At 43.1% G+C, this 23,720-nt stretch overlaps 1 protein-coding gene across 1 annotated transcript in view; it reads left to right on the top strand.

Moving 5' to 3' along the window:
- tmprss2 (transmembrane serine protease 2) overlaps positions 1–17,364 on the top strand; it is a 30,093-nt gene extending 12,729 nt beyond the window's left edge. The window contains exons 7-14 of the mRNA XM_083633878.1: positions 9,884–10,000; positions 10,165–10,205; positions 14,709–14,877; positions 15,015–15,187; positions 15,604–15,699; positions 16,194–16,336; positions 16,447–16,599; positions 17,143–17,364. Of these exons, the coding sequence (XP_083490004.1) occupies positions 9,884–10,000; positions 10,165–10,205; positions 14,709–14,877; positions 15,015–15,187; positions 15,604–15,699; positions 16,194–16,336; positions 16,447–16,599; positions 17,143–17,151 (901 nt within the window). The 3' untranslated portion in view covers positions 17,152–17,364. The remainder of the gene's footprint in view (positions 1–9,883; positions 10,001–10,164; positions 10,206–14,708; positions 14,878–15,014; positions 15,188–15,603; positions 15,700–16,193; positions 16,337–16,446; positions 16,600–17,142) is intronic.
- The last annotated feature ends 6,356 nt before the right edge of the window (positions 17,365–23,720 follow it).

The raw sequence follows: 23,720 nt of genomic DNA, 5'->3' as shown, positions 1-23,720 counted from the left end.
GCAGCACACAGCACAGTGAGGACAAACGCCCCGCTCTCACGCTCATGTAATCACAATGCGAGATTTCTCAACGTCATTCCCTCGTCCAACTTGCGATATACCGCGCCATCAAACTCCCTTTTCCATGATTCTTTGCAAAAGTTTTCCTCTCAGCGCAGAGCTGCAGGCTGCGTCCTCCCCCTCCCTCCTCCCAGACCCCGGCTGGCGAAACAGCAGAGCTCTCCTCCTCCTCCTCGGGCCATTCAGTCTGTCCAAACTCAATACCGATCTAATCTCAGTATGAGATGCAGGGAAATATATTATAGTAGCCGATGTGTTTAGAGCAGCTTTGTCACGTTGTCACGTCGTAGTATAGCGTTATATTTTACATGTGCGCTAAACTGCGATGAGATTTGTTTGCGGAAATGTCAGACTGTTCTCACCCCATGCCCAAGGCCCCTCCTCGGCTCTCATGGCTCATGCTGCTGCTGCTGCGCGCGGCCCGGAGCTTGGGGCTCGTGCATGAGCATGCGACTCTCTCCCGCCTGACTGGCCGGGAGAGAGTGCTTCCAACTCGGACTGATAATATAAACATCATCATTTGAGCTTATCCAGGTAAGATATTAATAATGTAATGACACATTCAGCGATAAACTGTCTACAATGAAGACGTGTCAAATATGACAACGTGGTGTTCAGTATTTTAACTCATGGAAAAAAGGCAAGACACGCACAATCCAAACCTATAATAGGGCAGGTGCAGAGCTCGAGGCAGGAATAGTAGAAAAATGAATAAAGCTCGCACACTGCAAAGGCTCCAGTTTTGGTGTTTTTATTTGACACCGGTGGTTACGTTTCGGGCAGCACGCCCTTCGGTCTGAAGAAGGGCGTGCTGCCCGAAACGTAACCACCGGTGTCAAATAAAAACACCAAAACTGGAGCCTTTGCAGTGTGCGAGCTTCAGTATTTTAACTCATTCATGGCCAAAGACGTCTTTGACGTGTTATCAGGAATAGCCCTCAGGGCCAATGACGTGTTTGACGTGTTTTTGTTTTTATTAGTGCAGCGCGTAGTTCAAAGACTTCCCCAGCCTGTGACATGGTATCAGGTTCCTGGCCTCAAAGACAAGCCGACAACACGTGAACAAACACATACCGCAGCTGTTGTTTTGAAATGAGCAGGAGGAAAAACAGAAAACAGAGAAACGCGCTTCCTTGTGCAGAGAGAAGAAACGCCATTGAAACGCCCCTCCGCGCGCTGCATGAGCTGGTCGGCTTGCTGCAGGGCAGCGGACATCGATCAGTTGTTCGCGGTAGTCAAACCCGTGACCAACATGATCGATCCTGGTCCCTGGACCCCGTTCCTGTGTCCCAGCCCGAAAGAGACGAGACGGAGTCACAACTTTGTGAGCAGGAGAACAGCAGCCTCGCCACAGAAATGGCTTTCACACAGAGCCAAGCAGAACGGCCACTTTCCTGTCGAGGGCGAGGAAGACTGGACTCCAATGCGACAGGACCCGGATGATCTCGCGGTAAGGAGTGTGTGTGTGTGTGTGTGTGTGTGTGTGTGTGTGAGAGAGACTACACTGATCTCTGCATTCTATTCTATGATCACACTCACTCACACTGAGTAAACTGTATTGTTGAATGTAAAAAAAGCACTTCATGTATATATATATATATATATATATATATTTTTTTTTTTTTTGTCATTTGTGTCATAACGAATAATATTTACATGTCTGATGTCAATACAGTTCAAAATAAAATAATTGAGAGCGAGTTCTGCCTGAGATTGTGTGCTTTACAAAAATGCCATTTTCTGCAATTTCTCTTCTCAGAGAGACCTTTTTGGTGAAAACAGGGTGTATATAAATGGCTATAAGTAGAGTACAGAACATGCTAAAAGCTCACTTTTTTTTCCCTGGTGAACCCAGAGACGTACATCTTCATTTTGAGGTATTGCAAATCACTTTGGTGCTAATAGATAATTTACTGTGGGTCTTGAAAGATGACCAACAATTATGAAAATCTTTGGCCTGTGCTAAATATTGGCAGTCCTAAACTGGCCATGAATGAGTTAAGAGCACAGGGTTTTTTTCATTTCCTGAAAAGTTGGCGTTTTGGAGAGAAGTGGCTTTCATTGCACAGTGACGATATTATAGTAGCCGATGTGTTTAGAGCAGCTTTGTCATGTTGTCACGTCGTAGTATAGCGTTATATTTTACATGTGCGCTAAACTGCGATGAGATTTGTTTGCGGAAATGACGGCGGGGATGAAAGTGAGGCTCTCACTTTGGTGCTGGGGCTCGGAGCTGATGATGTTGCTGCAAACACACAATAACCCCTCTGTAGCGAAGCTTGTGGGCTTGCCTCCGGTGATGCGTGAAGTGGCCTGGGCCTGGCCTGGCTGGGTGTAAGGCAGCCAGTGACCAAGAGTGATCGGTCAGAATCGCAATCAACTTGTAGCGAAGCTTGTGAGCTTGCTGGGGGCGAAGCTTTGGGGCTTGCCTCGTGAAGTGTGCTGGATCGTGGATGAGGGCTCACGGGCTGTGATCGATCAGAATCACGGGGATGGAGATAGGGACCGAGATGTCGGTCCTCGGATGCGGTTGAAATACCACTGGTGACCTGTCTGGGTGTAAGGCAGTCGGTCACCAGGGCCTGGCTGGTTGTAAGATAGCCAGGATTCAGCTCGAGTTCGGAATTGGTTGTGCTAATGGTTGACATTATGAAGGGTAGTAGGGAGTAAGTATACCGGATACTGGAAGAAGGAATCTCTATAGCGTCACAGAACACCTTGTTTATATCCCCGCGTTTTGGTGTATGACATCACGTCATTGGTGATGTCACAACGTTCGAGGGAGCTATGACATCATCGGTGTTATGTCTGACATCGCCGATGACCTCACAGGTGAACTCTATGCTATGACATCATTGTCATCATTGATGATGTCATCATCATTACGTCGTTGGCGCGCCGGCTCGTGGGCGTCGACTGCCCCAAGAACAGGCCTGACGGTGGGCCATTATGGACCCTTTTCTACACCCTCCCTCCCTCCCTCCAATAGGCTTGGAGTTGTGAGGAGCCGGGAAAGGGTACAGGGGGAGTAGGGGAGTAACTATTGTGGGAATCCCGCATCTGTTTGCGTGAACCGCTGCATACGACTGGGCAAGCCGCTGGTCACAGACAGGCGGGCAGAGCGTCAGTGCAGCAGCTCCGTGTCCCCAGCAAAAAGGGGCACAGAAGACCACCAGTGGTCCTTGAGAGGATTCCATGTTGTCTCTCAACCTAATTATATGGAATTCTGGACAAAATCATATCTAGGCTATACAAAAAAAATAAAATAAAAATAAGATTTGCATCTGAGAGACCAAATCTCATCATAGGGCTCCTTAGTATGAAAAAGGTTGGGAATGATTTACAGCAACACAATGCCATGTCCTTCCTTTTATGATTATAGTGGCGTTTATTGATAGTATTGTGTTACATAGGAGTTGGTAGGAAAATAACAGGCGATTGTAATCAATTAACAGGTGATTAACAGGTCAAGTGACATCATGGGAATAGGCTTGGAGTTGTGAGGAGCCGAAAGGGTACGGGGGAGTAGGGGAGTAACTATCTTGAAATCCCATAGTCTTTGGTTCATCGTGACGTCACGACGTATCAAATATCCCATTCATTTTAGGGCAAAAAAAAAGCAGTGTTCCACCCATAGAGGGCGCTTATGCCAGGTATGCTGCTGAAAAATGATACAAATGGTAAAATGGCAACAGTTTGCTCACAAATGTGGAAATTTTGACCAGCATTCTTCACACATCACCCCCAAAGTCATATATATTGGTTAAAAGCTGAAAAAAGTGTTTTGGGGGTAAGTTCTCCTTTAAATAAATAAATAAATGGGGCATGGTGGTGCAGTGGTAGCGTTCTTGCCTCACACTGTCACCTCACAGCAAGAAGGTCCTGGGTTCGATTCTCGCCTGGGATGCTGTTGGCACCAGGGGGTACATCTCGCCATGCCCTCGGTGCCCAGTGCACCAAGTGGGCTATCTTGTGAAAAGGGCTTTTTTTCAGATCCCCCCCCATTTTCTCCCCAATTGTACTTGGCCAATTTTTCCCACTGCTCCACCCTCTGCCGATCTGCGTGGAGTTTGCATGTTCTACCCGTGCTCCCCTGGGATTTCCTCCAGATAACATCAATATGGACCGCCCCGCTAAAAACATACAAGAAGATCGTCGTCTGACCAGCGCCGGTTGGAAAAAGTTGGTCTCCGGGCGCTTCACTGCAGCTGGCTGCCTACCTCTCCTGGCCAGCCTGTGGAGGACGAGCCAGGATGGGAAAAATGCAGAGGACGAATTTCACGGTGCCTCTAAAACATTTGTGTGTGTAAAATATGTGCACATGTGCAAGTATGTGCAAGTATGATTGGTGCATTGTGACAAATAAAGACGGGGTTTGTCCATCCTGAACCTTTACCGTTACCTTTAAAATTGGCAAAGAAAATACGATTTCATGTCATATCGCCGCCAGTGGATGACACTGACTGGCCGATATCTGATATCCTTTTTATATAAAAGGGAGCAAGGGGGTAATATCTGTTTCAAGTGGCCAATATCTGTTTCAATTTTTGTCCCACTGATGATGTCACAATGTCTATGCCATCATCAGTGATATCATTATTGATCAAAATCATCTTATGACATCACTGATGTCATAGGCACTGATGTGACAATGTCATAGGCATTGTTACATCATCAGTGATATCATAGGCATTGTGACATCATCAGTGACAGTGATGTGAAGTTGAGCAATTGTACGTGTGCCCGAAGGGGCCGATACCCTCGTTTTTTTAATCAAAGGCCAATATTGACCTAGCCTGACGCTGCCAGATGGTTTGTTTCACAGAACCATCTGGGAACTGGAAACTTGGAAACTGGTTATAAAGGGCTTATAAGTGCACTTTCAAAAAATACTTGATTGGATGAACCGTCTGTCAAAAGTGTCGGCAGACAAAGCATAAATTGGGCTTAAGCCTCCCATTTTTGCTCATAAATGAGCCAGGAACTTAACTCATTGAGTGCCAGCCACTTTTGGAGAACGAACGCTCCCAGTGCCAGAGTTTCAGAGCGTTTTCAGTGATTTCTCGAGGCCCACAGAATATTGTGTGATATTACTATGTAAACACCGAACACGCACAAAGAACGAGCTGACTCTATTGTATCATCAGCAAAAAAAAGTTTATTGATACCATTTTCCATTCTTTAGTTATGAGCCGGAGAAAATAGGTTGTTTTGAGCAAAAACATGGGTTTCAAATTAGAAGCTGAGATATTCCGCCTTTTGTGAAATGAAGCATTTCAAGCACATTCACTGACTCTGAAGATAATATTTTCTGATGTAGTGACGTGGTGTAGTTGTGTGGTGCCCTGCGTGCCCCACCCCCCTCTCCCCCCCTCAGCTGCAAACTCCTCCCCACACTAACACACAGCCTAACACGCACTCAGTCTATTTTCGGAGTGCTCCGTTTTTGTGCGCCGGCTCCCAGCGCGACACAGAAAAGCCAAACCGGACTGCTGAGAATGGTTTGGCCCTTCGGCGTCGGGTGCTGCTTTTCTGGCGGCTAATCGTGTGGAGAAACTATGCAGACAGACAGACAGAGGCAGAGGGGCTCAGTTGTGGGCGCGGATTGACTGCTGTTCGCAGCCAACGTCAGCTCCAGACAGAGCAATCTATATGGCTCTGGCTGCAGCATGAGCGGTTTCTATTTCATCACGGGGCTTTTTCCTGCTGTTTTCCGGACCTTTCTCTAATCTGGAGAGCACTGTCGCCACCTAATGAATCCGTAAAATAGGTTATACACCTTCAATAGCTACAATATTTGTACAGGAGATGCCTGAGGCTTTGATCCACGTCCCACCGTCAAAAAACGCAATTGACGAACATACTCGTCCTTGGCACTCTACGTTAGTATCTGAATTGACGAACATACTCGTCCTTGGCACTCAATGAGTTAAGAGACATGTTAGTCAGAGCTGACTGTCATACACATCCTTCACACTTTTTGTCTAATGTACCTAATGGTAATTTTCCTTGTTCCAATTGTGTTTAATGTAACGCCATGATCAGGGGTCAGTTTTTTCTACACCCACACTCTGGTAAAAAGTTCTTTATCAAGAGCAGAATCTCACGTAAAACTAAGTTTGTTGTGCATCTTTTGAAGTGCCCGTGTGGCTTATGTTATGTGGGTAAGACCAGAAGGGATTTAAAGTCCCTGGAAACCAAAATCCACAAAAACCTAACTATTAAATTTAGGGTCTTATGTGAGTAATTGTGTGCCTCAGAAAAGAGAGATAATTACTTTCAACCCTAACCCCAAAAATCGACACTTTTCTACAAGGTCTGGATTTCCATTTCCTCATTGAAGAGAGCGGAGCGCGCAGTGCTAAAATGTGTGATCTTATCACGTCATAAGATTTAATCGAATCACACACACACATGCATGCACGCACGCGCGCGCACACACACTGACACACACTAGCGCTGTGCACTCGCCGAGCAGGTCTCCTCCAGCAGGTCTCCTCCGAGAGAGAGAGAGAGAGAGGAAAAGACCTGCTGCAGACGGGACACGCCCACACAGCCCGCTGGAGAAAATACACTCTAAAATCTAATTGATTCTCATGACTTTTGCCATGTCAAACCTAAATTTATATACTTTGCAACGTTCATCATCGTTCAAATTTGACTGGTGGCGTATTAACATAGGTTCCTGTGATGTGATGAACTCAAAATGCTAAATAATAAAAAAAATATTTCTGGTTTCCAGGGACTTTAAAAATCTGCATCTCTGAACACAAAAGTAAGATTAGGAACAAGGATGAAAAGTCCCCAGTAGCAAGGCACTTTAATTCTGCCGGCCATGATGTGTGTTCTCTTAGGTTCCAGGGCATTGAAACTGTAGCACCTTTAAAAAGAGGGGGCGATAGAGACAGAGCTCTGTTACAGAGAGAAGCTTTTTGGATTCACACTCTGCAGACGGAACATCCTAAAGGCCTTAATGAGGAGTTACTGTTAAGTTGTTTCCTCTAGTCTATTTTTATTCTTTTTCTAAATATTTTTATTTTATACTTTTTCTACATGGCCCTGAAGGGCTCATTATGCTTTCCGCATCAGCGAGGAACGCGAGTGTCCGTGCGGAAAAGTGACGTGAAATCAGCAGACACGCCCCTCCACAAGGCTCCGTGCGGACGGTTTTCGCCTGGCCGTGCGCACCCCGAATTTTGTAACTACGCGGACGCGGCTGGGCGGACAAAGTGGAGTTTTCAAGACTCGCGCTCAATTCCGCGAGCAGAAACCTGCACAGAGTATAAAAGCTCCACACGTTTCCTCGTCAGGATTCCGTGTCTCTCATTTCCGTGCGGCCGGCCAAAGCGTCAAGCATAATCCAGGCTTTAGTGTGTATACTTTTGACCTTGTAGGTCATACCTGTCACAGTCTGATTGTTTTCCTTGGCAGGCACTAGGTCGCTTTTTGGCCCGTGTGTGGAGAACACGCAGGGCCTTACATTCCCGTTTGTCGGGAATGACTTTGCTCGCCTATTTACCTATTTACTGGCCTATTTGGCCGCTGGTCCTGCACCTCTCTGCAGTCCGGTAGGTGGCGGTAATACACCGAAGCTGAAATGCATGCTGAATGGTGTAGGCAGGAAGCTCACAGACCAATGCATGCGCTGTAAATTATCACACGTGATGCTGCTCAGCCAATCAACAAGCAAATCGATTCTGCCCGTGCCTTCCCTGCAGGCACGTGCACACATAGACATGAAAGGGGGCTTGAGCCCCTGCCTTTTTTTCAGTCTGTAAAAAGTGCCCTTTTTTTTCTTTTTTTTTATTATAATAAATTTTTCATTTTCATTCCAACAACACATGAACAAAACAAACGGCTCAGACACATGGAAAAATTAAATAAAAAGTGCCCTTTCCTGACCATGAATGCATTTCTAATGATGCTTTGTATGGAAATTGCCCTTTCCATGCCATCACTGAAGGCAGCATTCAAAGAGAAATGCCTTTTCCGAGCTCTCTTGGCCTTGAATGCACCATTTGTAATAGGCCTCTGCATGGAGCAGTGTTTTTCTAAACTGCCCCTGAAGGCACCAACCCAAAAACGCACGTGGCCCGTCCCCACCCACTCCAGCAGTGCGCACTCCACTCAGCCAGAGCAACCACATGCAGACGGACAGCAGCAGCACAGGCGCACACAGTCTGACAGATATATCAGTCAGTCAACGTGAATCAGGTATGTATGTTTGTCAAAGTCTCATCCTAAAATGAGATATTCCTCTAAATCTGGTTAAAATCGGAATATTTAAAATGAGTTATACCCCTAAATTGGCCTTCAAATTGCCTCAAATTTCCTGTAGTGCCCTTTTATGAATTTGAGCCCCTGCCCCTCTAATGTTCTCTGCACGTCCCTGCTTCCCTGTGCTGCTGCGAGAGAGTGACACACTTCTTGTATTCGTTTGCTCTATTCGCTCACAGAACACAGCTGGCAACACTGCTCGGCTCCGAGGAGGATTTTGTTTTGAACCCTGGATGCGCAAATGAGCACTATTGTCTAGCGCTATCCACCTTATTTTTGATTGCCCCACTGTAAAAAATAATTGTGCGTACAAGGTCCGGTTTAACGTGACTTATTGTTGCAGCTTGCCATTTCCTAAATGGTATTTTACTTGATTTGAAAAGATGGCCACCTACACTCAGTATCTTGTACCCTGGCTGAATTGAACATAACTTGGTCAATAAGTATGTCACATAAAACAATAACCCGTAATATCTTAATTTTATGTAGAATGCAGAGGACATGTAACTGTTTAGTTAAACTTGCATTCCAGGAATATTGTGCTCTTAAGATGACGTTAGTGGCTCGAGTCTGTTTCGTCCTGAAACCCACATAGGTTGCGCCAGGCGTAACCTATGTGCGATCCGAAATAACGCATCCGAGATAGAAAACGTTATGAATATAGCCACGTTATAAACAACAAACTAACGCTGGTGATCCATATGGAAACAGTGTTACTCGAAATGGTTAAAAGTTATATCAATTTGGTAATTCAGTGGCGTTTCACTGTCATGTAACATAACTAACTAGCGGCTAATATTAGCCACAGCAAGCGATTACCCATGAATGCATTGCGCTCTTAAAGGGATATTTATCGACGATATTATTAATATATAGAGCTTATATATATATATTATATATTATTATATAGATATTATAGAGCAGACGGGCAAATGAAAAATGCTTATTTTCCACATTAAACTCATAAACTACCGTAAGCATTTCAATGAAGGTATACAATAAAAATTATGTTTTATCCATCTCTCCATCTCAATCCTCTCCCTCTTCCCACTCAAATTAGCAGCACACGGGCCTATGCCAGGTTTCGACCTGGCCTTGTTTAACCTTCTACTTTTTTGTGTGCAATTCTAGGGTGTTCATGCTTTCAGGGAGTGATGTGAGAGCATGTCTTAGTGATATTCTATACTTATTTGTATTTCTATGGTAAGATTTTGTATATTCTTTAAGTCTCATATTATGTATACATGACATGTATTTTGTAACAGTATTTTCATGTCCTTCTCTAACCCGTGGGCTTACACATGTACGCATTTCCTGTATAGACCTTTATTGAATTATTGATTGTACTTCCGGTCTGTATGTATTTAGTCGTCATTTCCGCCTTACACAACGCTGATGAAGGCTTGACGCTGAAACATTCGTTGTGTGCCGTCCCAGGTGATCTATTAAAATTCTCAAAGGACATTTTTGAGTGCTGGCCTACTTCTATAACCCAGTATATGTCTGACCTACTGACCACATGTTTGTCCTTGTGTCTGTTCCACAGAGAGCAGTATGAGTCCTCCACCCAGGCTAGTGCAGGCTTCTTGGCTTCAGAGGGCTACATGAAGCTGAAGCCTGGATATAAACCTGGAACATACATACAGTCACAGCTCACCAACAGGTGCAGTCATGCAACCCAATACTGGATGATAGTTACATTTTGCACAATTGAATTGCAGTTGGAAGCTGGATCCGTCATGTTCCACTCTGTTTAAAGTTAAATATTCTGGCTCAGATTCACTCCTTTTTAAATAAATTATATTTTTGTGTCACTTTCCTTTGCAGCAAAAGTTGTTCAACCAATGCTGTCAGCCTGCATTGTATTGGTAAGCTACTTTTAACGGAGGCATAACTGCAATGCTACAATGAACATGTGGGGCCCTATCTTGCCCCTGGCCTTAAAATAGCGTTTAAGGCCAAGCGCAGCGCAAATTGTGGGCATGGTCAAGCGCAATCCATATTTTCCCCTCGGCGCTAAACCCATCTGTTAACCACTTAACCACGCCTCTTAAGCGTAGAATTATTCACAACGTCCTCATTGGAGAACTGCAGGAAACGAATCACAAGCTTCCCTTTCATGCTCCAATTCCACGGAGCGATCCAGTCCGGTCAGAAAAGCCCGACCAAAGCGCTCTGAGCTCCCCCCCTCCCTCTTTCATCCCCGTCTGTCTCCATATATATTATTCCATATTATTATGCTCCTCAAATCTCACTGCAGTTTAAATACAGCAAGCATGTAAATTCGCTACACTATAGCAAGATCAAAGTGAAAAGAATGTTCTAAACGCATCGGCTAGAAAAATATAGCCTATCCCTGGATGTCATGATGAGATTAGATTGGTGAAAGTTTGGGCAGAATGATATCGTTTTCTCTCGCTACCTTTTCTTCTCCCCCACTGCACAGGTAGGATGATGCAACAGCCCCTGAATGACAGGGTCTCAAAACTACGGTCTAACAACTTTTTTCCATCAGTCTTTATGCCTGCCTAGTGTCTACATAGGCTATAAATTAGTGGCCTTTCCCCCAAAATAGTGATGGTTCTGTCATTCTGTGGTGTAGCCTACATGATTGATTGATTGATTGATTTTCTTTATTTAAGTGTCATGCTTCGAATGAAGCCCAGCCCACATGGGCTTACAGGACACTTTTACTGTTCATAATTTAAACAAACAATGATCAAAACATAAAACCAACAGAAAACACCCAAAATACATACAGTAAAGCTGTACAGCATGAAAACCACCACCTGAACCTACTTAAAGAGCTGTGCTTGCCTTCTATTCCAGGCCCTAGAGATAAAGTTAGCAGTCTTAAATACCTCAGTCTTAAACAACCACTCCAACTTCTGACCATCATCTGCCCAGAAGAGCTCAGGTCTTTGCTTTTGCATTTCGTCAAATAAGGAAATCCTCAAATCGTCATATAAAGTACAATAAAACATGAAATGAAACTCATTTTCAACATCCTTTAGATCACAGACATTGCATATCCTGTTCTCTTCTGGTATAGCTGTGAACCGCCCTACTTCAATGGCAAGAGGCAGAATACCAATTCTCAGCTGAGCACATAAAGACCTCTGGTTTCTGGTTAGAAAGGAAGTGACATAGGGCTCAGGACCAAAACGCTGCTTCATCTGAACATATGATCTAAGCTTAGGTTTAGACCATATGTCATTTGCCCATCCCTCTCTGTAATTAAGAGATAACTTTTGTTTCAACATATTAACATTACAGCAAAGCATGTTGTGAAAAATATATGCCAGGTCTGCCTCTCTAAGAGTAGAACAAATTTCCTTTATCCAGGGGTGACTATGAGCCTTGTCCCAGTTGAAGACCTTCTTTGTTAACCTACTCTCTGGCATATTAATGAAGCGGTTCCATAGCCGTATCATTTCTCCCTTTAGTCTAATCTCCACCGGTTCCCAACCCATATCACCCTGTATGGCAAGAATAGAGGCAAATGCATGTACCCCAAGGAAGCATCTTATGGCTCTATTCTGGATGGAATTTACTTTTTTGGCATCCTTGCAACCCCATACTCCAGCTGCATAACTAAAAATGGGACAAACACATGCTTCATAAAGCTGTGAGTATGTGGAATAGCCAATGTCTTTACAGAATTTCACTTTACCTATTATTGAGCCAACAGCTCTTCCTGCAGAGTCTGCCAAAATTCCAATCCCGGAATCATAGGACATAAATTCATCCAGAGTAAAGCCCAAGTATTTATAAAAATCTGTATATTCCAGAGGCAGTGTTCCAAATAAGAAATTCTGCAGAGATCTTACAATACCCTTTTTTCTGAAGTGCATGATCTGAGTTTTACTCTGGTTGATCATAAGCCTCCATTTAGAGCACCAAAGATTAACAATATTCAACATCTTCTGCAGGATGTTTCCTGACTCTGCCAGGAGGATTATATCGTCCGCATAAAGTAAACATCCTAAAACAACATCATCCAATTGTATCCCTAAACCAGAATTTTTTATCTCCAGGGCTAGATCATTAACAAAAATGGCAAAGAGCGTGGGGGATAAAACATCTCCCTGCTTCACTCCAAATGGCGTTGGGAACCAACCAGTAGTCATATCATTCACTTGAACACAGGCTACAGGAGCCTGATACAATGATTTGATAGCTTTGTAAAATTTACCATCAACACCAGCCTGGATTAGTTTAAAGAAAAGCAAATCTCTGTTAACCCAATCAAAAGCCTTCTGGAAATCAATAAAGCATGCATAAGTAGATTTTCCCTCTTGAATTCTCGCTCTAATAACTGTAGTTACAGTGTATATATGGTCAATACAGGCCCTATGCTTCCTGAATCCATTCTGTTCATCAGCAAGTAAGTCAGACATCTCCAAATAATGTGAGAGCCTGTTGTTCAAAATACTTGAATACATTTTGTAAATGGTACTCATGAGACTAATGCCCCTATAATTTAAAGGGACCCTTGGGTCATTCTTGGCAGACTTAGGAGTGGGCTTGATAATAGACTTATACCAAAGAGAAGGAATAATACCATATAAGAAACATGTCCTAAATAAACTGAGCAACACAGGAAGAACCTTAGGAGATTTAAGAATTTCATTGTGAATGCCCTCTATCCCCGCTGCTTTTCCATTTTTTGCTTTAGCAATGGCCCTTGTAACTTCTTCTAAGGTAAGATGACCATTTAGGAATTGGTTTACAGTGTACCCATCCTGATCCATCTCCCTCTCATGGGCATCTTTGGTATTACTGATGTTGACCAGAGTACCGTCATCAAAAACTGGTGGAATACAGTCTCCTGAAAACAAATTGGCAAATTCACTTTCCCATATCTTCAAAACACTTTCAGTCTCATTATCCAAATCCCCATTAGGTAATCTTACCTCCATAGGTATTTTAACAGTTTTCTTAGGCCCCAAACGATTAATTTCACTCCAGAATTTTTGTGGATTGTTAGACTGAAGCTGTTCCAAATGCATCGCTTGACCCCTGTTGAATCTCCGCTTAAAGAAACGTAATCTTTTATCAAAGATGTGTTGGCACCGTTTAAATTCATCCCTTAAACATTTTTTCTGCAATCTGTCCTGACATTTTATAATTATACATATATACAGAAATAATACATTTCAGATCTGATGCTTGCAGTGCGCTATAGGGGCAGAAATTGACAGGCGAGAGAGAGGGAGTGAGAGAGAGAGAGGGGAGAGAGAGTGAGTGCATCTGCATCCCCGCACGCAGTACCCACCAATGTAGTCCGTCATCTTCCCCTTGGCACACATAAAGAAACATGCTTCCATCACTGTCTGCTTGATGGCGAGAGAGACTTCAGCTGTATGCTACTCGTGACAAAACCAGACATCGAATTTCAACAGTTAACTTTTGCAGTATAGGCCTAGGTTACTGGCTATATCCCCAGCGCACTGAATAAGGCCTGGTTTTGAAAAGCGCTAAGCGCTAAATTAACGCCACGGGGGAAGATGGCGTTAGGCCGGTATTTAAGGCCGAAACGCCAATTCTGGCCTATTCTGGCACTGCGCCATGCCTCTTCGGCATAAAGCGCATTTCGGGGCCTAAAAACATGATGCTATCTTCCCGAGTCAGGCGCAAAGCGTGTTTTTTTGTGTTTAGCGCCTAAGGCCAGGGGGAAGATAGGGCCCGTGATCTGTGCAGACAGGGGTGTCCAAACTTTTTTGAATGGGGGCCACATTAGATAATGTGAAAATACCAAGGGCCAGCTGCTCAATTCTCACATCATATGGGTTATAAAAGAGAAAGAAAATCACATACAATTGTACTCTTAAGGATTTTGTTTACCATCTGAAAACATTAGTTCTGCCTGTGCTGTTCCTACTTGGTGCTTGTCTACAAACTGTATGATAGTGCTGTCATCATTAGGTGAATGGAAAAAATGCTAAATTAACTTGCTTGATTAACCAATACTGTGTGGAGGGCCACATATAGTGTATTTTAGGAGACAAGCTGGGGGCCACTTAAAATCAGTCCATGGGCCGCAATTGGCCCCCGGGCCAGACTTTGGACATGCCTGTGTTAGGACAATTGGATATGCCGGTATATCCACTTAGAAAATGTAGAACCTTACTTGAATTGAAGTAAAGCTACTTCAGCTACATGTATACCACTGTAATCCTTGTCAGCTTTCTTTACAAGTACATGCTCTACTTTCGTCATTTGTGACATTGCAGTGGAAGTGTGTCAGTTTATTGGATTGTTTTATACTTATTTTGCAGCACAACAAAGTGTGATTTTTTTTTAAGGAAGGAAGGTGATATATTTGTTTGAGCCATGCCAGTGTGATGACTGTTTGATGCCCTCCTCAGCGTGCGGACGAAGCGATGCGTCTCCCCAAACTCGTATCGTGGGGGGCAGCGAGGCAGTGAGGGGGGCCTGGCCGTGGCAGGTCAGTCTCCAGATTCGAGGCCAGCACATCTGTGGAGGCTCCATCATCAGCCCTGACTGGATCCTCTCCGCTGCACACTGCTTCAAAAAGTGAGACTCGGCCCTAGGCATTTGCACTACTTGCTCAACTTCGCAGATTGCTGTCTTGTCATAGATACGACGGGATTAGAGGTCTGTCTTCCTCATGTGTGACTCTTTCTCCGGTCTGTCTGTTGTCCATCGTATAGGTACTCCGATCATAACATTTGGAAGGTACACTCCGGTTCTGTAAGCTTGAATTCAATGAGTTACCAGTATGGAAAGCCACTCAGGAAAATCGTCATTCATGAAAGATATGACACGCAAACGAATGACAATGACATTGCTCTCCTGAGGCTCAACATGCCCCTGACATTTTCAGGTAAACACTCATCATAATTGAGGCCATTGTAGGTGATGAGGATGATGATGATGATGATTATTAGTAGTAGTAGTAGTAGTACTGTAGTAGTAGTAGTAGTAGTAGTAGTATTAGTGTTGTTCTTGTTGCTGCTGCTGTTGTTGTTGTTGTTGTTGTTGTTATTATTATTATTATTCAGGATTCACTTTAATAGCCACAGTAAGGGGGGGTAATATTCTGAGATTCACATCAGAAAATTTGATATTAAAGTCTGAAAGTTGTGAACTCAGCATTTTCTTCTTCTTCTTCTTCTTCTCGACCTACCTTTGCCCTAATACTTGTGCGTGCTTTTCTGGAGCGATAATAGCAGTATTTTGCCAAGCTCACATGATTGTTTATGGCACAGATACAAGCTCACATGATTGTTTATGGCACAGATACAGTAAAGCCAGTGTGTCTGCCCAATTTTGACGTGAACCTCTATCCTGGGCGCCAAGCCTGGATCACTGGATGGGGATCCTTGTACTCAGAAGGTCAGTCTAGTAGGAAGAGGGGGTTTCCCTCCATCATGATTTCAAAATGAAACTGGTCTTTTTGCAACCCTGAATGTGCCTAGTAAACAAATCTGCATGTTTGAAAGAATGTTCAAAGTGGTTCGTTTGGCAGCCGTTTTGATTTTTGTCATGCGCACAATCACAACATATACAAAATCGTCTTTTGAGCCATATGTTGTACTCATAAACCCACTTTTGTTGTTGTTGCATAATTTAAGCATGAGGAATCAACTGAAATTGTTATTTTAATTATTTGAAATGTCTTAAATGGCTTTTTATTGCGGAATTCGGCGGGGAAAAAAACTTTTTTGAAAAGGTTGCATGCTCATGCATATTTCATGTGTGCCAGTGTGTATTATTTGTTCAAATGGTTGCCAGGGGGGTCACCTGCATTTTAGTGCTGAAAACGTACGCGAGAGTGCGCTTGACTGTGCTAACCGTGGATGTATGGCCTAATGATTAATTTCTCTCAGGACCAGCCCCTGACACCCTGATGCAGGCCCAGGTGACTCTTTACAGCAGAGACACGTGTAACAGCAAGGAAGTGTTAGATGGAGAAGTCACTGACTCCATGATCTGTGCCGGGAAACTGCAGGGAGGAGTGGACACATGTCAGGTTAGTTTGTGTTCATACTCTGGCACGCATGCACACACACACACACACACACACACACACACACACACACACACACACTGAGATGTTAACACTGTTCATGTTTGCTGTAGGGTGACAGTGGAGGACCCCTGGTGGCCAAGGTGGGACAGCTATGGTGGCTGGCAGGGGACACTAGCTGGGGTATCGGATGTGCTACGAAGAACAAGCCGGGAGTCTACGGCAATGTAACCTACTTACTTGCCTGGGTATATGAACAAATGCAGGTACACTATGTATTAATGCCATGAAGACGTATTTCATTCATCATTTTGAATGGACAACCTGACAAATACCGAGCCCTGAATTCTACTACTCTGCACTAGGGCTGGGCAATACTGTTCTAGCTGCTCTATTATTTGCCTTTCCCCACTTAGTCATTATATCCACATTACCGATGATTATTTACATCAAAATCAAAATTCTCATTGTGTAAATATTTTGTGAAAGCACCAATAGTCATTCCTACAATATTGTCGCAATATTGATATCAAGATATTTGGTAAAAAAGAAAAAAATTGGTATCTGATTCTGTCCATATCGCCCAGCCCTACATCTCACATGTGGCTTTGACTTGCAACTGAACATTTAGTCCAAAATAACTAGATATATATTGTGTATCACCATTCAGCCTAAAAGAGAGCTATGATATTGCCGAGCCCTACTCTGCACAAATCCTTGTAGGTGCATTCAGTTTTAACATATATTCCAGTTAATATGTTCATAAGACAAATGATATCCTCTGTTGTCGTTGTTTTTTATCCTAACAGAGGGAGTGAGGGAGACGTCAACGAAGACAAGCCTCTGTCCCTAATCAACTGTCCTCACTATAACACACACTTTGCACTTTGAATTCGGAAGTTCTTACGGAACTTTTTGAAAACCACAAATCCTATACGACTCACTGCTCAGAAAGATTTGCAGGAAATACGGAAAAAAAATCTCACATAATGTTGGATTTATCACATCGTTATTTTTATATGCCAGTTATTAGTGCACCTTGACTTTGTACTTGAACAAAATAAAGGTATTTATTTGTTGACATAGTTTCCCCCCCACTTTTCTTGTGGAACAACACCAACACCACTGCTATCCGTGCTGAGTGCTGTGCAGGATCACCTCGCGAATGCCAATGAGCTCAAGTCACACACAGTTTTGCCTGCTAAGAACAATGTGTGACTTTGTTGTTGTTGTTGCTGCTTTTCTTTTGCTCTTCGCTCAGCTGCAATGTTATTGAAATCTGTCAAATGTATTTATTTTTTGTTTGAGACTGCCTGGCCATTGGGACTTTCGCCATCTTTTTTTTCCAATATTTTATTTAAAAATTTTCAGAACAGACAAAAGCAAAACAAAGTCAGACACACACACAAAAACACACACACACACCACATACCAACATTACAATGTGGTGCTACCAGCCGCATAAGGTGCATAAGTGCTTGTAAGAGATGCTGTACATAAAATCTCATTGTCGTTTCTAACCTCGTCAAAGTAGGCCAGGAACGGGTCCCAAGAGAACTTCCTGAGTGAGTTGGTCCTCAGGAACCTGAGTCTCTCCATACGCACAACCGAAACCACGTCCGCCAGCCACTGCTGAAAAGAAGGTGGAGAGTGGGGCTTCCACTCCTTCAGAAGGAGTCTCTTGGCGACAGTCGTCCCCTGCGTCAGAGACCGCTGCACAGCCGTAGGGAGGAACAGAGAAGATTCAGAACAGCCGAAGATGGCGAGTGACTTTAAATTGGATCAGCTGGTGTCTGCTGTTGATTGAGCAGAGTTGGACCAAAGACAGACTCCTGTCCCATATAATTTCAAACAATTCAACACCAAGTTCCTCCTGCCATGCCTCTCTAATCCTCTCAGTGGAGGCCCTGGTACAACCATCAAACGGATACACAAATCTATAAATAATATGCCTGTAGTGAGGGGGGCTCTACAAAACATCAAAAAAGCATGTTCATTTGGGAGAACTTCAAAGTCACGAAACTTGGATTGAACAAAGTGTCTAACTTGTAGGTATATCTGAGCCAATGTGTGTTGGGCAACTCAAATTTCCCCCTCAGAAGTTCAAAGGATGTGAAATGACCATCTATGTATAGGTCTCTGACGGAAACCAGCCCCTTCTCACTCCAGGCATGGTAGTTTCTGTCTGACCATGGAGCTAGAAAAGAACGACTAAAGCAAATTGGTGTGTGGACAGAAACATCTGTTATATATTCAAAACTCTCCTGACCTGGTTCAGGATTCTGATCGAGTTTTTCACAACAAAACTCAAATTCCTTAGAGCCCCAGGCGTCTCTAGCTTGGGTTTTTGCAAGTGAATTTTCAAAATTCTATGATTCTTATAATTGTATTACGTATGTATACTGTCATTTCCTGTGCTGTGTACTGTGTATTCTGCTGCTTGTTGCATGTACTGTGCTTTTCATATGTGCAAGCAAACCTGTGAAGCCAAAAACAAATTTCCACATTGTGGACAATAAAATTGAATTCCAGATGTAGGACAGGATTATGGAATCCAGCTCTTCCAGAAGGCAGATGTAAGAACGATGGGAAGGTTTTGACATAAGTACAGGAACCTGGGGAGTGAAACCATCTTAACGGAGTTTATGCGGCCAATGGACTTTCGCCATCTTCGCTGCCAAAAGATCAAGGACCACAATGGAAATATTCTGTGACTTTATACGAGGGATCAGCCGAGCAGCATTTTGGTAAACAAACCTCGCTTCCGGGGAAAAACGGCAATGGAGCCAGGCAGCCAGCCTTGAGTGCTCACTCTAGCCCCCAATATTATCCAGCTCCAGCTGGGGCCAGTACAGGGCACGCCCCTACAGAGCACGCCCCCTAAGTACAGAGCACGCCCAGAGGCGAATCCCTCTGTCCAAAGAGCACCTCAAACAAGCAACAGTCCAAAATGCTCCTTCCCAAACAAGAAAATGTTACATAATAAATACAAAAATATGGCATGTTTAAGCTTGTATAAGCATGTATAAGCTTTTCACAAAGCGATCTAGATGGATAAATAGCACTACAGGTGAGAGGAAAATGTAGTCTATGTTTGATCTTATAGGGCGAGGTGTTGCTTTTTTAAGATGAAACACAGCTTATTTCTAACAACACAACATTTCTATATACATCGTACATATTATTACATCTTTATTATCACGCTATAACCCGTATTATCATGTTGTTACTAAGCTGTAACGTAGTAGTTCCTTGACAGCCTATTTGTATACTGCTTGTGTTTTTGCCAATGCTATATAGGCAGAACATGTAATGCTGACAGTTAAATGTGAAGGAAACACTGGGGGAAACAGGGAGAAGGATACTGCCTCCACACAGAAGCCAGTGACACACAGAGATTTCAGAATCACTTTTACAACAGCACTCTCCTTAAACAATGATGAGAATAGTTCACTGTGCAATCAAATTATGAAAACCTGACTCACTCATTGGTCTCAGAACCTTAGAGACTTTTTTTATTGGTCATGGGCCGACTATTCCACTGGCTAGCTAGAGTATGATGGGAGCTTACATATTTAGTGTTCTGGTAACCCTTCCTTTTACAGTCCGGTAAATACCAGGTATTTACCTGGTAATTATAAGTATTGGGTAGTACTGGGTATTGGGTACTGGGTATTTACCAGGTAATTACACTGTATATGTAATGAACTGTATAACCTTTCCAAACGCCGGGTAAAAACACACCTCCATGCAGTCACTTTGAGTGATTACATCAGACGAGTCATCCCCCGAGGTCTAAGGTGGCAAAAATACCCTATGTTGGGCAAAAAAACAAAATACTTTTCAGAACGCTGGTGTGCCATCTTGAATAAGTGTTATTTTGACCTCATGACTCTCCTTGTGGACCAACTTAAAAAAGACTTTGATGAATTAGACAAATCAATGGATGAGAAAAAACTGTCTTTATCCCAAACAATCAGAAATGAAGAAGAATTCAATAACCTCCTCAAAGCTAATTCAGACATGCAGGAGAAACTCACCAATGAGATAAAGGAATTGGAAATCAAAACGTTCAACCGGGATAAAAAAAGATGACAGTGAAGGCAGCATCTACTACTGGAGGAACCCCGAACAGAACCTCAGAAGACGACCTACAAGACGACATCAACCGGACCAGCTCTCCTCTGACCATCAGCCTCAAGTTCCAGTTTTTTATCCATGCGGACCACACACAGGCCAGACATGCGAGGCAGAGGAAGGGGCCGAGGCAGAGGAAAGGCCGGACAAGACAAGGAAGGAAGAGACAACATTGGACCCACTCCAGGGCCCAACAAGAGAGGAGATGACTTTAATCTGTCCAGTAAGTCCTTGAATGAATCCCATCTCTCTGTGTTGAATAAAGGACTCTCATTTATACCTACTAATTCTATAAAGGACTTTGATGTTAAAGTAGACTTATTTAAGTTTTTTTTTAGAAACGTACGTTTAAAGGAGTTTTTCAACCAAAATGGATGTACCTCTGAACAACTAGAAACTGAAGGTTCACAACCACCTAGTTCTACATTACCTAATGGAAACAGAGATGCGTGTTTTAGAGGTAAAAGTGTGTTTGTACCCCCCCCTCTAACCGTAGCAGATCTATAGAGACATACTGTAGACTAGTAGAACAAGATGTGGATGACCTTTAAAAAAATAAACAAAATCATATATCTTACAAGAATTTAAGCAGAGATGAGATTGCTGCCCTCAAGGAACTGGAGACTGATGACCCTAGTATCATCAAACAAGCAGACAAAGGTGGTGCTACGGTGGTCTTGAATAAAGTTGACTATGTAAACGAATGCTTAAGACAACTCTCAGATGATGTTTTTTATAATAAACTTCCAAGTGACCCAACACAGTCATTTTGACGCGCCCGCAGGAACATAGCCTATTATGTTGTCCCTCCTGGCTGTGCCGAGAGACCCGTCCGGCTGCCCAGAGCGCACGGAGGCCGTTCCGTTGCTGTCCATGGTGCTGAAAGGCTTCCCGTGAGTAAACTAACTTTCGCGCTACAGTACATCGAGGCAGCGTCACAGCCAATAGAAGAGAAGCTGTCATTTCTATCAATTTCATAGTAATGCCCTGCACCTGTTTGACAGTCTATTTAACAACCTGTCTTTCCAGAGAACAATGCTGATCGTAACACTTCCATGGGAGAACTGGGCTGTGCTGCTGCTGCTCTGACCCACTGTATCCCCCGAGCCTCTGTCCCACTGGACCCTGCCCTCAGCAGGATTTCCTGGCCTGCCTTCTCGCCTTCAAAATACTTAGTTTAGGATCTTTCCTGGACCGCTTCCTCATTTGGGTTTAAAATACTTTTTAGTTATTGTCGGCCTTCCGACCTGTTTAGGCCAGGTTCCTCAGTTTTGACCTGTCGATCATTTCATTGTTTAAAAACTCCTTTTGAAAGTCAGTAAAAGACTTAAAACCTAATCTGTGTCTGTCCTCTCTGCATTTGGGTCCAAAACGTCAGCCTTAAACATTTAAAAGTATTATCCATGAAGCCCTTGAGAATCTGCTTCAGAATGGCAGAATTTCTAAAAAGGAATATGACTTTTTGAAAGTTGAACACCCAATACTCCTACTTTTTACACATTACCTAAAGTGCATAAAAATCTTGAACATCCTCCAGGCCGGCCCATTGTGGCCAGTATTGGCTCTCTTACCTCCAATCTGTCCACTTTTGTGGATCATTTTATAAGACCATTGGCTGAGAACCTTCCCTCTTTTACTAAGGATACAGGACACATAATAAACATCATTGAATCCATTGACCCTCTCTTAGAGGAAGAGGAACTGTATTTAGTGTCCTTTGATGTAAATGCTATGTATACATCTATACCACATGAGGGAGGCAGAGGCCCTAAAGCATTTCCTCTCAAGGTATAATGCTATAGGTGGTCCCTCTGAGGACTGTCTTTTGGAATTGGCCAACTTGGTGTTAAAACACAACTATTGGATGTTTCAAGATACTTTTTATATTCAAAAACATGGTGTACCTATGGGTAGTTCCTTTTCACCTTCTTTTGCTAACCTATATTTGGGCTTGTTTGAAGAGAAGTTTATTTACACCAATCATAACTTCAAGAGAAATATATTTTTATGGAAAAGATATTTGGATGATGTTTTTTGTTTGTTTAAATGCCTATTTTATTCTCTTCTTTTATTCTTTTATTTTCTTGTGTCAACCATTTTATGTGAAGCACTTTGAATTGCCTTTGTGTATGAAATGTGCTATACAAATAAACTTGACTTGACTTGACTTGACAAAATCACACTCCAGTTTGAAGAGTGATCCAGCAAGATCAACAGGGGATTTGATTCTCTTGAAGAGCAAATTACACTGTGGAGAAGGAGAATCTGAGGAAAAGACGACGCCCTCACAATACCAAACTTTCGGTAAGAATATATAATAACGATTAAGTCAAATAAATTAATGATTGTACATTCAAATAGGCTAATGCTTGGCTTCACAGCACCCTCTGTTGCTTGTGGTATTTTCCCAAAATGGCGGACGCCATGGACGTTGGTAGAAAGTGAATATATCAACATTTTAGCTTAATATTTCCCCATAACAACACCTATAACATGTGTTCATGTCTTCTCTCTCTCTCTCTCTCTCTCTCTAGGCAAGAGTACGCCTGCTGCACAACTCAGAAGCAAACAACATCAAGTATGACGCACAGCATGGTACGATTTTCATCCACTCTCTCCCCTATGTTCTTCATAACAAAAGTGTGCTATTCATTGTGCTGTATAAAAGTAAATAAATACGACGTCATATTTAATGGGAGCTCTGGCTGCAAGTGTAGATTTCCACACTTTCGACACTGATGTCCTTCTGAGTAAGTAACTTTGTTGTCAAATGAATAGATGGCCTATTTTCAGTACCAGTTGATTCCATTCTGTGTATAAGCCGGAGATTTGTTTTGCTCTAGTGCAGTGGTTCTCAAAGTGTGGTCCGGGGACCCCCAGAGGTCCTTATCAGGGTTCCAGGGGGTCCCCAGCAAAACAGGTAATTTCCATTCATAATCCTTCTAACAGAATGTATGACTATTTTGGTCATCATCTCATCTAAAAGTAAAAATCATATCAAATGGGTTTCAGTGGTCTAATGTGTCAGTTTAGGGAACCACTGCTCTAGTGTGTGTGTGTGTGTGTGTGTGTGTGTGTGTGTGTGTGTGTGTGTGTGTGTGTGTCTATACATATCAGTATATTTTATGTACTTATATGGAAATGCATAGAGACGAAGAGAATTGACAGCCATGGCGCAATTCTGAAAGACAATTTTGTATTTGTAACATACTAATTTAATTGTTTTTCAGCTGCATGTAAGACCTGGTTT

The sequence above is a fragment of the Poromitra crassiceps genome (assembly GCF_964638095.1).
Source record: "Poromitra crassiceps genome assembly, chromosome: 1".
Lineage (NCBI taxonomy): Eukaryota > Metazoa > Chordata > Actinopteri > Beryciformes > Melamphaidae > Poromitra > Poromitra crassiceps.
Note: the sequence above shows the minus strand (reverse complement) of the source record. Positions and strands in the feature narration are given on the sequence as shown.